This window comes from Antedon bifida, chromosome 2, assembly GCF_963402885.1.
Source record: "Antedon bifida chromosome 2, ecAntBifi1.1, whole genome shotgun sequence".
NCBI classification, from domain to species: Eukaryota; Metazoa; Echinodermata; class Crinoidea; order Comatulida; family Antedonidae; genus Antedon; species Antedon bifida.
Window position 1 is genome coordinate 35,790,546 of NC_136227.1, and position 17,001 is coordinate 35,807,546.

Sequence of the window (17,001 nt, forward strand, 5' to 3'; positions counted from 1 at the left end):
CATTTCCGTACGTTCGTAAATATTAGGCCGAATTTATAGACGTTCCGAAGTTTAAACCGTGTTATACCGGTAGCAGAGCAAAGTTTGCTTCTTTCTGAAAATGTCCTATCATTATTTTCTTTGGTTTATTTGGAGTGTGGTTTAAAACAACACTTTTGTAAAGTTTATAGTGGATAAATAAAAATGAATTTTTGGAAATTGTGGTTTTAACATCTGAATTCCAAATTATACAATTTAACCTTTTGCTCAATATATTTATAGCAACAGCTTCATATTTTTTGTATAACTTTTTAAAATTATTAATTGATAATTAATTTACATTAATTGAGTACAGTTATTAGAATGCATTACCGTACCAAAAGTACCTTCATCGGGGACTTCCATGTGACGTTCGCATTGAACGAAAACAAATTTATCATGAATTTTACGTGCGAGAGTACCATTTGCGGCCGTCTAGGGGTGTCATTTAACAATTTGCTTGCTCAAATACTCAGTGTCTACAGCCCTGGAGTCTTTGAGCAACCCTCTTAAAATAGTCCTGCGACTGCCCCTGATAGCTCTATCTATATTTATTTACAGCAATTTGTTGAGGAAACTAAATATATCAATGTAAATAGGTGGTATTGATACAGTTGAGTAGGCCTACGTATCGGCTGGTGGTCTAGAAAAAAATAATCGAATGCTATAGGCCTAATGTAAACTACAGTACATGATACCATAGATATTATAGTGTAATATATTAAATTCACTATAATCCTCTATGATGATGATACACTATACTTCATAGTCACACATAAATATTGTAGGTAACCGCAGCGTTCCATTTTTTGATGTACGTCGGAAGGCTATATACTTTAAGCATGCTGACTGCCAGTGATAAACAATAGGTACGCGTTTGTCTAGACGGTATGAGTTATTCACACAACGAGTTTACAAATTTTTCAATTTACAAATAACCTTTTGTATTGTGGGGCACGCATTTGGAGGATTTTCAGAGATGAAGGTGATGAGGTATTGGGGATGTCGGGGATGGGGGTTCGCAGTCGGTTGGGGGGGGGGGGGGGGTTCGCTGTAAAGGGGATCGCCCGAACCATAACCCCCCCCCCCCCCCCCTGACTACGGGCCTGAAGGCAGTGTACAGATAGTCTGTAATAAGTCATTTGGTATTGCTTACAATGTGCTAAATCATATAACATTGGTTGCTGGTGGTATCTACAATATCTAAGCTGGGCTAGTTGGGGGAAGGGGGGTCTCTAGTCTAACTTTAGGGTGTCTGGTACTTGCGGTGCAGCAGACAATTAGTCTGTTGTTATCCATTTAGTATTGTATGAACACAACTTGTTCATTTGGCATTAATTTTGAGTGGTACCTCACTCATCTATGCTAGCCCCGTTTTAGGCCCTCCCTCGGGGGGTCTGGCGGGCCTATTGCAGCAGACAAAAAGTCTGTCGTTTGTGATACTGGTATAAGGATGCCAATGGGCATCCCATGGTGGTAAAATTAGGTGGTATCTCTCTCATCTAACCGGTGCCGATTTTTTAGCACCTTTCGGAGTCCCCTCGGTCTAGACGCAGCAGGGGGTACCCGGCAGACTCCCATTTTCATTGACTTCAAGTGACCCCCAACACACTTAAATAGTCAGATATTGGTACCTAGCTCATCTAACCAAATGTCTCTGGGCTGCCTGTCTATTATGCTTTGAAAGGGCATGTCGATTTGTTCTCAGGAAAGAGTTGTTCTGGTTGCCAAGAATATAATGTGCAGAATAATGCAGCAGCAGCAATTTAAAACCTACCTCAAAGAATATCTTATTCATAGTTATTAAAGTTCACTTCCAGTTGACGACTCTCTCACCGCATTTGACATTTAAATGTTGGATCGATTCCAACTTCTGACAGTTGATATTTTAAGTACATTAACATAATATACTTAGTCGATGTATGTCTACATAATTAGGCCTATGTGTTGTAAGTTTGATGTATCCTGTATTTTACTTGCCTGGGAGTTAGTATTGCTATTTGCAAAAATCGCAAAGGATTGTTATGCAAGCTTAGCCAATTACCTTTCTTTCTGTACTTTCAAATACTGTATGGCTCTGCTTTCTTCCCTCGCAAATGGCGTCACACTATATATGACGCAACGTTTGGCGTACCGCGCGGGCAATAAAACAAGTTCGCATGATCCATTGCTTGTGATTGGTCAAATTGAGCGTACTTAATATGGTTGCATGGGGCCGAACCTAAAGGACGAGATTTTGAAGTATTCCAACAATTCTTAATTACGACTTTCGTTTACTTATAGATAGTAATAAACATTTTACAACATAGAGTAATGTGCTGTTACTAATGCGACAAATTCTGAAAACAAACTGACATTATGTCCACCTTATGGATTTTAAGATTATCAACTTAAGAGCGCGCGCGTGTGCTAAGTTTATGTCAGTAATAGTCCACGCGTGATTGTTTCTAATCTCCAGTATCTTAATTCGTACATTTTAATTCGGTAATGGGTAAATAATTCTAGAGAGACATACCACATGCTGTAGAAAATGGATATAGGCCTATCATGTATGCATGCAGATCGTTTTGGCAAGCGTGGAAATTCCTGTCAATGTATTTGATACTTTTGCCTTAGGGTTTATACGTTCTTAATGTTTAGTCAGTTTCATTTTATTGCATTTTTAATTCAATTTACCAAACTGCTATCCTTATTTCATTGTGATATTGTGTGTTGTCTATGTCACTAACAAGTTAGACCCATTCTTAGAATTTGGAATGGAGTACTTCTCTCTCCATGCCCCCTAGCTGATTCCTGCGGAAAGATGTTCCTGGTGCAGATATCATACAGTGATGGTATTTCATATAGTCTTGTTGTCTTGTTTTTTTTATACCAAGTTCATCATGAGAAATATGTTTACCTAATTAATCTTCAATTCAGTAGCGTGTTATATTTTGTATGCATAAATTTACATATTTACATGTGATTTACATGTAATTTACATATTTAGTAATGTTACATTGCATTCACATCTGCTGTGGGTTTTTGTCACAATTAAAGGTTTTTGTTCAGTATTATCAACAAATGGTGAAATATGTAATCAAGTCAATTTTTTAGTGTGTAATAAATCAAATTAATAATTATGGATATAACCACCACCTTCCACCACCACAATCTAATAAAATCATAAAATTAATTGTGCCTTGTAACTGCATTGTAACTTTTTAAAATGTCTATAACGTCTGCTCTAGCCTATATTTAGATTAATTTATAATAATGATGATAATAATAATTTCTGGATACAGGCCTGTGAAAAACCCTGGACATGGCAACCAAACTTAATTTAAGACAAGTTAATTTATTAAGTTTTTAAGGAGAAGGGTCGATTTATAAATATTCATATCTTTCTGCTTGTTCGGCTAATTGAGCTTCGTACACATAATCTTCCCTTTCTTGTCAGCGGCTTGATCTACAAAATATCAAGCGATCTTTACCTATCTCATAAACAAATTATTTATAAAATTAATCAACTTGACATAGAGACAGTAGGTATAGTATTTAGTGGGTGAGGGAGGCGTTTATTTTTTTCGGGTGAAATATGGTAACATGTATAATCAAATAAATAGATTTTAAAAAAAATACATTTTTTACTTTATTTATTTGCGTTGCGTTGTAGCTTACGTTTTTGCGTTGCGGCTTACGACGTTTTTGCGTTGCGGCTTACGACGTTTTTGCGTTGCGTCCTGGGAATCAATCTTAAGCTGCATCGGGCTGCCATTTATAGAAGATGTAAACCTTCAACGGTGTCATTCAATATTTTACATAATTTGTAGGCCTAATGATCATATAAGTATAGGTAATTAACAAATACAATGAATGACATAATGTATCTTGGAGTAAGCAACTCCTATAAAGAGAAAAAGTAATGCCATGTGCATTATTACCAATACATTCATTTTAAAAGTGTTTTAACTTCACACGACCAAAATAAATTGCTGCCTCGCCTTCGGGTGGAATGAGATTGGTTTGTTCTACTCTCTATTTTAAGAGAGTTTATCTATTGGGGTTTTTTTTAATAATTCATGTCTTCGTTTTAGCATCAAAATGTATCGATTTATTCCATTTACGTTCTGTCCAATTGCGTTGGTGGTAAGTTTTATACAATACATAAAATGTCACCAGGCTCGTACAAAAAAAGGCTGACGCTTTTAAGCGCACCTTGCGTCGTTTGTTGTAAGTACCTTGGATTTGGAAGTGCCTGGGATTTGGAAGTACCTGGGATTTGAAAGTATCTGGGATTTGAAATTGCCTGGGATTTGGAAGTACCTGGGATTTAGAAGTACCTAAGATTATGGAAGTATCTGGGATTATGAAAGTCCCTGGGATTATGGAAGTACCTGGGATTTTAAATTGCCTGGGATTTGGAAGTACCTGGGATTTAGAAGTACCTAAGATTTTGGAAGTACCTGGGATTTGGAAGTACCTTCTAAAAATATTTATTTTAATAATCGACAACAGAAACATGCTGATATTGTTCTTTTGTCTTATTGTTTTCTGCCGATTTCATGAACAATTATTCTTAGCCTAATTATTTTTTGCTGTAATAAAAACAAAGAGATATTTCATTTCATTTTCAAGAATATTATTAATTTAAATAATGGCAAAATAACAATATAATCAACAATATAACAACTACAAAACACAATGTTGTCCTCACTAAATTGCAATACTACAATACATGATGGGTGTTAATTGTGCTGTTATAATGCATACTATACGCACCTGCTCAGTAATTTGTCATAATTTAATTTAAAATACATTACATTACAAATAAAAAATACATTGGCTTATTAGCACAGAAAACGCATGCGCAACAATCCACTTCCTATCCCGGTAACAGTTATAATTTCTTGTTTCAATTCCGATGGATACACACATCCGGGTATAAACATTACGATGAGATACTTATAGTTGATATAATTAATTAAATTTAAACAGAAAAAAAAAACGCTGATAAAGCAAAAACTTGTAATTGTATAGACCCATAACCAAATAACGTGTATATTATATTAATTTTACCGATAATAAAACAAAAATTGCCTAACTCAATCATATGCTTTATGACGTCATCACGGCATGAGGATGATCTATAAGCTTCTCCATTGTCGTTATCTGAAAAGAACACAATTAATGCTAAATGTCAAAAATGGGTTACAAGTAACTTCGTGTGGGTTCAGATTTTGAAAATTCTCTCCAATTCCCCTCACCATAACATCTGTTTATCACGCCTCCAAGTGATTGTGAGCATGCGCATCATAGCATATTAAAAAGTGTAATATTGTTGCAATGAAAACCAGACTCTTCGTCCAAGATTCTTCTTATTCAAATAATAAGATTTAAAAATAAATAGAGTTTTAAATTGTTTCCTACCATCTCATTATTATGGGATGTCCGAGGTCCACAGAGTCAGGTTATCACGTAATAACTGCATAATACGCGTAAACTCCTTGTAATCATCCTCATTTAGCGAATCAAACTCGGCTATTGCAGCATCGAAGGCAGATTTGGCTGACGTCATTGCACTGTCTGGATCGTTTAAGATTTCATAGTAGAACTCTGACAAGTTCAGAGCTACTTCCAATCGAATGGGATCAGTGGTTGCTAGTTTTTCCTCCGCAAGTGCTTTTGCTTGTTTATAGGCTTGTAAACTCGCACTTTCTACCTCTGTTCTCTCTGCCCCGGCAGCAATTTCTGCCAGATATCTGTAAGCGTCTCCTTTCCTAAAAATATTTATTTAAATTTATATAACATTAACTTTTAAGTTAATTTATTTATTAAAAAATATTTCGAAAATTGCAAACGTTCGGAGTTTACTTATAGAAGACCACAAACATAAGCATGATAAAGTAGAAATAGTAAATTAATAATAAAAATCCTATATACTTGCATTCTGTAATAAATCACTTTATCTTCTTGTCTATTATTGCTTTCAGCAGTTGCGATTAGTTTGTCAAGTGCTTCTAACATACCTTCACACATCGCCTGAATTTCTTTTTCCATCTAACAAAAAAGTACGAATGAGGGTACGTTTATTGTAGATACATAATAGAAAAATAACGCTTAAAAAAGAACGACGTTTCGACTCCATCATGGGGTCATTATCAAGTCCAATGAATAAAATTTAAAAAAAACCCCAATTAATTAAATAACACAAGCCAAGGGTCAAAGTTTAAATAACAAAAGACAAATGAAATGCTTAGCTTTTACAGAGTCACTTTGTTTATTCAGACTAGGTTTTAATTGTCTGATATACAACATTTCACAGATAAGACAGTCACATTTGTTTTTGCATTTCCTAAGTATACTAAAACATGAATTAATTTTACTTGGATTAACAATCACGTTATGATCCTTTAAATGCTGTCCTATTAAACATCTACTATGTTCAACAATGCGTTGGAGAGGTGTCGGCATGTATTCAACATAACTTGCATCGCACAAGTCACATTTAAATTTATATACAACACATTGTTGACTTATAATAGTTGGTTTCTTTTCGAATTTCCTAATGGAAAACAATGTCTTCATCATATTTTATACCAGTACATATGAACTTAAAAATGTAGTTTTTAGATTTATATTTACTATGTCGAAATTTTATTTATTTATTTATTTCAACAATATATGTCAAAATTTCGGCCAATTTCTTTATTTTATTTTGTTACAAACCTTAGTTTTGTAAGTTTTAGCTAATTCAGAATGTTTTTCATTTGTTTCCTTCTGTTCAATGCTGCTGATAATTTCCCACGAGTCTTTTTTAGCTCCTACTGCTTGTTCGAAGGCGATTGACAGTAAGTCTCTTTCCTCTGTCGTCAACTCTACTTTGTCTAGGTTAGCTACAGCTTTCATTGATTCAAACATATCTGTTTTTATAAAATTATAATTACCAACATTCATTCTTGCAATGGAATATAGTTTAAAAGAAAAAAATCTTTAGCAAGGAATTAAGCGTAATAGCTATAGGCCTATTATGCATAGCACAATACCTATCTAATACATTTAAAATGTTTTTAATCAAAAGGCAAATTACTAAAAATAATGACAAAGCTGTGGGTATCAGTGGCTGTATGTCAATGGAGATATACAAAATACAAAATAAAATAAGCAAAAAGCTAAATCAAAACGATCAACACTAGCCCTTCATCAATGCAAATGTTTTAAATAATATCTAAATAGGAATGGTACCAAGTGAAGTAAGGTGAACATTTGTGTAGAAGTAACATTGTGCTAAATTATGTAGGACGGAGAGAATATCAAAGAAGGAGACTGTCAACATCACCACGGTATTTTTGCAGTGTCTAGTAAGCTATAGTATGCCATCAAATATCAATACTTGTTATAATTAATACAATCTACGTATATACCATCATATCTTCTTGCTTGTTCGGCCAATTTAGCTTCGTACACATGATCGTCTTTTGATTTGTCTATAAATAAACACAAAATATCACGAAATGTTGTTATTTGAAACATTATTCATAAGGTGTAATATTATAAATAATATTTTTAATGTATGTGCAATATTTGTATACAGTGCCTTAACTTGATCTATAATATTATTTTATTATATTGTACAGTATTAATAATGAATTATTGTAAACCAAAATATATGCATACATTAATGAATGAATACAGATGGGAGAGATCCATAAAAGATTTTTAAAAATATCACGAGATTTCATATGCCTTTTTTACGTAGGTAGACAGAAAGTCAGAAAGTGGGAAAAACAGTCAGAAGTTTATTTGCAGAGGAGCTATTTTTTATATATTAAATTAGGCAAACAATTACAATGCTAAACCGAGAAAAACACACGTCTCTATATTTTGTTTCGGCTTTATATTGTTGAGCTGTAGATTGGTGGAGTGGAGATGTAGATTTGTTATTAACGTACTTGCCTTCCAATCCCAAAGTCCGGGTTTAATCCTGACCTAGTGCCAGGGTTGTAACTCACGACTCTTTCAACTCCACTCCATATCCGCCTAAAATGAGACTTAGTTTATAAGCATGATAAATTATAAAATAGTTTATCCATCCTGTAATTTTTTTATTTATTTATTTATTTTTTTTTTTTTTTAAGGCAAGTTACTCGCTGCTGGATGGAAAAAAATATATTGAACATACTTATTTCAAAATAAATGATTATTATACAAAATAAACAAGAAAATACATCTTACCATTGTGTTGCGAGTATGTCACTCTTGCGAGGAGACAAAGCAATGTCACGCATACTACTGACTTTACATTCATTTTAAAAGTTTGTTTATTTAATTTTCACACAACACTGCTGCCTTCTGCTGCCTTCAGGTAGAATAAGAGTACTAGTCAGTGCTTATATATTACAGAGAGATTAAACAATAGCTCATTAATTCACAGTATTTTAATTAAAACAGTAAAGTATCTTTTTATCGGTCAGTCCACTTTCCGTCGATTGTACTGTATATTACCATCATAATAGTAATTTTAAAAATCATGTTTAAAAATCATAAAAATGATTCTTTTATTATAATTATTATTATAATAGTAAATAATTTGTTATTGGTCAGACCATTTTTCCTTCGATTGTACTGTATATTACCATCATAATATAGGCCTCTGTAAGTATATTTTTATCGGTAATGGAATTCTTTGTTCGATTGTATTGATGCAAGGTTATTCCATGAGAACTAACCAAATGGAATGAATGATTTAATATATTATCGTGCAGTATTTCAAACAGTTAACTTTCTTTTATATATTTTTAGTTGTATCTAATATATAGTTTTTATTGCATCGTATTATTTACTCCTAATTGGTGGTCACGTGGTCACTGACAGTGGAGCAATCCGTCTTCGTATTGAACATTTTAGTCATTCAATAGTTAGATCCATACTTAGATCCATACCTAGATCCACACTTAGAAGTATCTATACTTAGAAGTATCCATACTTAGATCCATACCTAAATCCATAATTAGAAGTACCCATACTTAGATCCATACCTAGATCCATATACTTAGAAGTATCCATACTTAGATCCATACCTAAATCCATAATTAGAAGTACCCATACTTAGATCCATACCTAGATCCATACTTAGAAGTATCCATACTTAGATCCATACTTATAAGTATCCATACTTAGATCCATACTTAGAAGTATCCATACTTAGATCCATACTTAGAAGTATCCATACTTAGATCCATACATACATCCATACTTAGAAGTATCCATACTTTGATCCATACCTAGATCCATACTTAGAAGTATCCATACTTATGTCCATACTTAGAAGTATCCATACTTAGAAGTATCCATATTTAGATCCATACTTAGATCCATACTTAGATCCATACTTAGATCCATACTTAGAAGTATCCATACTTAGATCAATACCTAGATCCATACTTAGAAGTACCATACTTAGATCCATACTTAGAAGTATCCATACTTAGATCCATACTTAGAAGTATCCATACTTAGATCCATACTTAGAAGTATCCATACTTAGATCCATACTTAGATCAATACCTAGATCCATACTTAGATTCATACTTAGAAGTTTAGTTTCAATTTTATTTTATTGCATTCTGAATTCAATTTCCAGACCAAATTTAATTTTGTTATTGTAAATTCATTTTGATTGCCCAAAGCTGTATCGAGCTGTAGACACCTATGATGATGATGCCGAGTTCATGATGAAAATGTCTAATTTATACTCTTTTTTCTGCAAATGTCATCAAAATAAAGATATAAAATCCTGTTGTCCTCAATTCAGTAGAGTGTGTTGCAATGCTACAATAGGCTACATGTTTTAATATGTTTTTTATGCATGAGATATTTTATAATGCATAATGTTGTCATAATTTAAGGATTTTGTCTATTATTAACCAAACACCGTGCTATTATACCGATAATAAAACAAAATCAATGATTGGCCTAAACTCAGTTGTCGGCTCTATAACAGCTGCAGGAGTGTGCTACACAGTTTCTCCATTGTCGTTTTCTGAAAGGAAAAACAAATCATGGTTAACTTACTTTTTATACTTTTACACTTTTTAACGCTTATTTTATTGTTATTTTTACCCTTACTTCTCTGTTTTACCTTTATCACTTTTTTAATGTAATTTTTACAATTTTTAGTGTTTTATGCTTTTAACACAGCTTATCTTTTATCACTAGAACCACATTGTTGTTTTAATTTTTATTAAATACTAAAAGTCAGTGAGAACATAATGCCTGTGTCATTGGGCAAATATGTATGTATTATCCTCAGTTTGTCAATAAATAAATAATAATACTGACTGTAGGCGATTGAGAAATACGTCATCAACATACCATCGGTTTCGTAGGCTCTAATCTCACACCTACAAAATTATTTATTTATTTTGTTAAGTTTGGATCACACTTAATCTCCGTTCTGAATTCACGTCAACGTCAATTACAAAGAAAACGACTAAATAAAAAAATAAATCTTTTATTTTATTTATTCACATTATATTTACAAAACAAACAATTGCTGATGTAAACAAAACAGAATGACAATAACAGTTTATTCTTTGCACATGTTTGCTGACGTCATTCTTTACTGTGCTTGTGCATAGAGATTATAATACATTGCACTATGACGTAACAACACGACGATATGCGTACATATCATATCATATCACTTATTGTTACTGTGATTTTGTTGTTGATATTTTTAGTGACTCGCTATCGTAGGCATGTTATCTTTAATGACAATTATTATAACAGGAAAAGTGCATTAATTTAGCCTTTAGATAAGAATTCTTGTTTCAATATCTATAGCCTATGCCTTTTTAAATAATTCATTTAAAACATTATTTATTAAAAATGTGTTAGCTGCAATGCATAACATAGATATCAACATTGATGGAAACAATGAATATTGAACATTTTGCAACGAAAATTTAGTGCTTATTTACTTATGACGTCAGGTGTTACGTATCTATTGACATCATACGTTTTTGTACGCGTTTTTAGTACGTGTCAATGCGATGAAACAAATTTAGATACGCGCGCGCGTTCAAATGCGGATGAATATACTCGTACTTTTGACAAATAGTTAAAGAGAAGTTATCTAAAGTAGTTCTTGATATATAAAATAATATAAACTATATTATAGTGACGTCACAGACCGCCTAATTTAACATAAATCTTTGTACAAATATGGCTAGCTTGGCTAGAATTCTCCCAGATTGAAGTATTAAGAGCACAAAACATACTGATGTCATAATAATACTGAAAACACATTCTACATGTCCACTGATTCGTTTAAATTTGGAATGAGTACAAATCTGGCTAATTATTTTTGTAATACTGCGTCTTTGAAAAAATGTAGATTTAATTAATTAATAATAAATTTATTTTAGCAGTGACGGTTTATACCTACATTTTTATTTGGTTTATGGACTACGTTTTAGAAGAATACTTCCTATAATAATATAATAATAATTCCTGTACATTCCTAAGCTTGGCTCCCATTATGACGCAACACACGACGTACGCGCAACGCACGTAATTTAACCAATCACAAACGAAAGGATCGATCCGTCGCTTGTGATTGAACAACCTATTGTTCTTCTGTACCTTTTACGTACTTGCGTTACGTTCTAGTTCGAACCAAGCCTAAACAACAACAATCCACACATCCAGAATTGTCAGGCTGTAATTGTCTACCCCCTAAACCACCCTCTATCCTCAACCCGCCGTATTTGGTCCAATAGATTAATATTAAAACTCTACAGTTTGGTTTCGTTAATTTTACTGTGTCCGATGCGACAGTAATATTTTGTGAGATTCTGGTTGCAGAGTAATTCCATCTCGAGGTTGAAGATTGATTTTTGGTTCATTCTCCGGAAGACTCAGATCAAACGTATGTATGAGATTCGTGTAGAACAAGAATACGGTGCTTTTAGCAAGAGCCTCACCAGGACATCTTCTATTACCTGAAACAGTAAAAACGATGCTATTAATGACGGAACGCCATTCTCAACTTTACTTCCCGGTTTTTATAACCATGATCCAGGGAATAGATCTACCCAACAGGACACCGTGGAGCTGCCCGCCTTGCCAAGATAGGAACTCGTAACAGTCCTTTGATCTTATGACTGGCTGCAAATACAAACAGCACTGTACACTATGGAAATATTCTCCGCAGCGCGCAGTGTTAGTTAAAGGGCGCAGAAACGATCGTGTCGCGGTCACAGATAAACTCTTTATTCTCCGGACCTGTTTTTTTATTTCCTTGAACTACCGACACTACGAGTAGGCTACAACCTTGCTTTCGGCGGATATTAGCTGTCAACGCGTGGATGTCAATAATGTCCGTTCTTGAATTGTAAAACTGTTTCCTCGATATTACAATACCTGTCACGATTTACCAGGATGAGGCACTGGCGACAACCGGAATTGGAGACATCACTAGACCGCCAAAATATGACGTGGCACCGTCCGCGTTTGTTAACCCGAAGAAATGTATAGCCTTCTAAAAGTCGAATTAAATACCACGCGCGACATCCTATAGCTTGATTCTCACTTTGGACGTAACGCAATGACGTAATTAACTGCACCGCCGTAATTTGATCAATCACGACGCGACTACGTCATTGCGTTACGTGCAAGTGTGAATCAAGCCCTGTCTTTACGTATCGCATAGTTACACGCAAACGAAATGAAGGACGTCGCACAACGCAATCAACTTGCATCATCACAAGCGACGTCAACTCATCCGATCCGTCGCTTGTGATTGGTCAAGGTAATTTCTCTGTGCTTACGTACTTGCGTTGTGTGTCCCAGAGTGTTAACTTTAATTAGCCAATCACAACCCGGCAAACTATCCGTATGTCAGTGACATCATGCGTTACATTTATTATCATCGATATTTAAATGCGCGCGGCTTTTTCGGCGGTATGCATACACATGATGTTAAAAGATATAGCGTGCTTACCTATTCCAAATGGTATCCATTGTTTCGGGAGGATGACTTTGCTGCGATCTTCATTCAAGAACCTTTCCGGCTTGAATTCTTCGGGGTTTTCCCAGGTAGAAGGATCGTGCAGTATTGAGTACAGGTTACCAATCACTTGGACGCCCTCATCGATGTGGTATCCATTTAATTCGACTGCTTTCGTTGTAGAATGAGGTACACCTTGAATTTACAAAATAAAAATGTTAGCATTAAAACAAATACCACGACATCGCAATGAGACACAATTGATAGATGACATGTACGCACTTAATTACGTGTGCGCACTTAATTACATGTACGCACATAATGACGTGTACGCACATAATGACGTGTACGCACTTAAGGACGTTACGCACACATAATTTAAAAACAAAATAATTTCCATCCAGTGCAAATGCCAATTGGCAATTCCTATAGTCTGTGTCATCACAAATCGAAAGCAAAAGCTTCCGTTGCTTTATCGTGATATTTTATATAGCCCCGCCAACCCGCCGCCTACTTATGACAACGTATTATAGAACTTACCAAGAGCAACCGAACTAGCCATGCGCATAACTTCGTAAATAGTTGCGCACGTGTACGGTAAATTATCCATGTCGTCCAAGAAAACATTTCGTTGAGAACCGACCGCCGTGTCAATTTCCTCCTGAATCTTACGCTGCACATCCTGGTACGCGACGGTGTACGCGAGTAAAAACATCAACGTAGAGGACGTCGTGTCAGTACCTCCAGCAATTAAGTCTACAATGGTGAACAGTAGTGTCTCTCTACACATTGTCGTTTCTTCTTCATTATCATTTTTCCTGTTCATCTCTATGAAATACGCATCGATAAAACTCTTAGCTTCGGCCGGGTTATCCGTAGAAGGTGGGACTAACCGTTCGTCGACAAACTGACAGAATTCATCATATAGTTTATGGAAGGCGTTGAAAGACGTACACGGGAGGTGTCTGAGGTAAGGGAGGTAGTTGAAGATACCAGCAGAGCCCATCATGTCTAAACAATACCTCGTGATTCGCTGAAGATTTATAAAGTTCTCGTCAGTGTATTCGAACCGTTCACCAAACGCAATAGAATAGATGATATTGGCGACTGCATTGTTGGTCAGCTGACCCATGTTATACGGTTTATCGACCATATTCGATAAGTCTGATAGGTAAAAGTCCACCTCTGTCATTATGCGTCCCTGTATACTACGTCTACCCATTCCAAAATGGCGAAGGAGTTTAACTGTGAATTTGCGATGTTCTTTCCAAGACTGTCCGTAATATGCACTTCCTATACCTATAAAAGAAATATAATAATATAATAATAATAGTGTATATTGGGATTTATAGTTAAAGCGTTTAAAGGTCGTTCCACAGTTTACAACTTCCTGGATAGTATTGTACAAAAAGTGAGTGTCATTGTCCATTGTGTATTAACACCTTAAATTGTAACTTTATAAGCTTATTTATTGTAAACACTTTTAACAAGTCCGCGTTCACACTGCAGAATCTTGACCTATTGCAAGTCTAATAATAGACTCAGGAAATGTAGTTCGCAATGACCTTCATACATTATGTACTTGTAAGCATACATTATTATACTGGTATGCTAGACCATACAGAATATGGCCAGACTATAAATATTGTACTGTGTAATTTTACCCCTGCTGATATGATATAGTTGACTACGCTGAGGCATAATGCCATAGCGGGTGCGTGCCATAGGCTATTTTCACAAACCGTGGACCTCAATGTGCTTCATAGACTTGATCCAAGCAGGGAAGTATAGACCTCTCTCTGACCTAGTCTGTCTATTGTCTGTTTTATGTTAGTTCACCAGTCGACATGAAAATACACAAGCTCAAGTAGTATACATATGAAACACCATATGTACCAAAATATTATCTTTTTACTAATATTAAGTCAAAACTCAGTCTAGAACCCAGACGGCTTGATTGAGCGAGATGTATTATTTTACATCTCCCTGATTGAATAAATGTTTTGATAGTATGATTAATATTGAAGGCTAGGCATGTCTATAAATGTTTTATATGTACTAGGCCTATTATTAAACTACCATATGTCTCTATCGTTAAAAGGCACGCCTTTCTGTACTCAGGTTATATGAATAATTATGGAGCTATAAAATTATTTTATTAGTACCATTATTGAAATCCATAATAATTCGATAGACAAGGTCTAACCACAATTTTAGGTCTAACCACAGCTTGTCAACGGCAGTATGCCTTAAACAGGTCATTACCGGAGCAGTTCATAGGCCTACATACTAAATGTATAGTTAATGTAACCTTTTGTTATATTATTATATAGTCCTATATAATTATCATTCACCGATAATTCATTACTTTCTATTTTTGTGCGAACTCTTCGACTTTGGCTGAGACTATCAAAAAGAGTATTCCAATACTTAGAATAAACTTGCGCCGGGTTAAGTTGAAATATTAAAATAATAGCCACACAATTTAAAATAATATGTGAGGTGAGGTTTAGAAGCCTCGAGGAATGTGTCAAATCTTACGGTAGACCTAATTGGTGTAATATAATCAAAACACATCGTATTGTGCGTGCTACCAATTATTTAGTGATGCGACTTATAATACGAAATGAACTTACCTCGGCCCTTACTTAACTCAAACAATGTCACAGAAGGTCGGCCACTAAACAAATGACCCGGCTGACAAAAAGCTTGCTTCAGTAACTCAAAATCTGAGATGAAAATCGTAGGAACATTTCCCATTTTTCCTGCGAATATTCCACCATACTTCTTAGCCATGCGACTGAGAATCTTGTATGGAGCTTTGCCTGCTAAACTCGGTAATATACCAACGATAGGCCATTCTCTTGGTCCTCGAGGTGGTGATACTTGCTTCTTTTCTTGAAAACATTGCAGTAATTTGTAAGTGAGGAAAAACACTACTGCAAATACAAGATACACTTGTAGCTTGTAGCCGGAGAAACAACCAGATAAGGTTTCTAGGATTAAGCCTATTTCCATACTGTATTGATGTTACGACGACGACCACCGCGAGCAGTATGATAAAATCAATGAACCACGAATGTTTATAGGCCTATGCTAATGACGTCACATTAGTAGATTAATTCCCACTTGGACACGTCACGCAGCCAACGTGTGTTGACGAATCACAAGCGACGGTTCTGAAGCGCGTGTGATTGGTCAAATCTTTGCGTTGCGCTTACGTACGTACATCCATTTCTTTTGCGTTCTAAGTGAGAACCCAGCTTCTTTCTCTTAGTATAGCTGGCTGACAACAAATATTGTGAAAATAACATATATTGATTTTTGCTCTGCGTTTTATTGACTAGTAATGTTTTAAATTACGAGACACATAGGCCTATGTAGTATAGTGACTTACGTAGTACTGTAAATATAAGAAGTAGGGTTTATTGGTTTATTGTTTTATTGTTTTCGTTGTTTGTCTAAAAATCGATACCGTACCGTTGCCTTGTGGGGCCAATGGCCGTCCGTACACAATAGTATACACACTAAGCATTGTACTTAAGTAAGTTTAACAATAGTTTAACTGACATGAACCACAAATTGGTAAATAATTTATCATCCTGTTTGTTTTTTATAAATGTTTTACACAATCGTCAAAAAAATGAAAAGTACAATGTCTAGTGCGGTCTGGCGTCATTGAACAATAGTACCGTAATGTATGCCTATGCCTACGGTTTTGCGCAGTGTATACAGTCAAGGGAAATGGCCAAAGGCTTCCTACTTTCTAGGAGTTTTATCAGATAAATAATCGATTATTGTTTTGACAACTCTTGTAACATAACCACATATTTTGCCATTTTCTTCCTAACTGTTTACTCAAAAGGAAACACAAATATTGTTTGTCTCGACGTTTCGGTATTACGTAAACGTCATAGATTGTAAAATAACAATAGGCCTACTTTTCTATGTGTATCAAACAATGTATTACTGTGTAATTTACTTATTTAAAT

General features: G+C 34.8%; 2 protein-coding genes across 2 annotated transcripts; both read right to left on the reverse strand.

Moving 5' to 3' along the window:
- Nucleotides 1–5,088: 5,088 nt before the first annotated feature.
- Nucleotides 5,089–9,291, reverse strand: LOC144835687 (uncharacterized). The gene is made up of 6 exons (XM_078690751.1): nt 9,246–9,291; nt 7,422–7,484; nt 6,727–6,920; nt 5,945–6,057; nt 5,428–5,777; nt 5,089–5,169 (listed from the first exon to the last, which is right to left on the reverse strand). Exons 1-5 carry the CDS (start codon nt 9,289–9,291, stop codon nt 5,438–5,440), a joined length of 756 nt encoding a protein of 251 aa, XP_078546877.1. The 3' UTR covers nt 5,089–5,169; nt 5,428–5,437.
- Nucleotides 9,292–10,494: 1,203 nt separating this feature from the next.
- LOC144834896 (cytochrome P450 2U1-like) lies at nt 10,495–16,070 on the reverse strand. The gene is made up of 4 exons (XM_078689877.1): nt 15,646–16,070; nt 13,550–14,308; nt 13,004–13,204; nt 10,495–12,002 (listed from the first exon to the last, which is right to left on the reverse strand). Exons 1-4 carry the CDS (start codon nt 16,025–16,027, stop codon nt 11,818–11,820), a joined length of 1,527 nt encoding a protein of 508 aa, XP_078546003.1. The 5' UTR covers nt 16,028–16,070; the 3' UTR covers nt 10,495–11,817.
- Between the last annotated feature and the right edge of the window lie 931 nt (nt 16,071–17,001).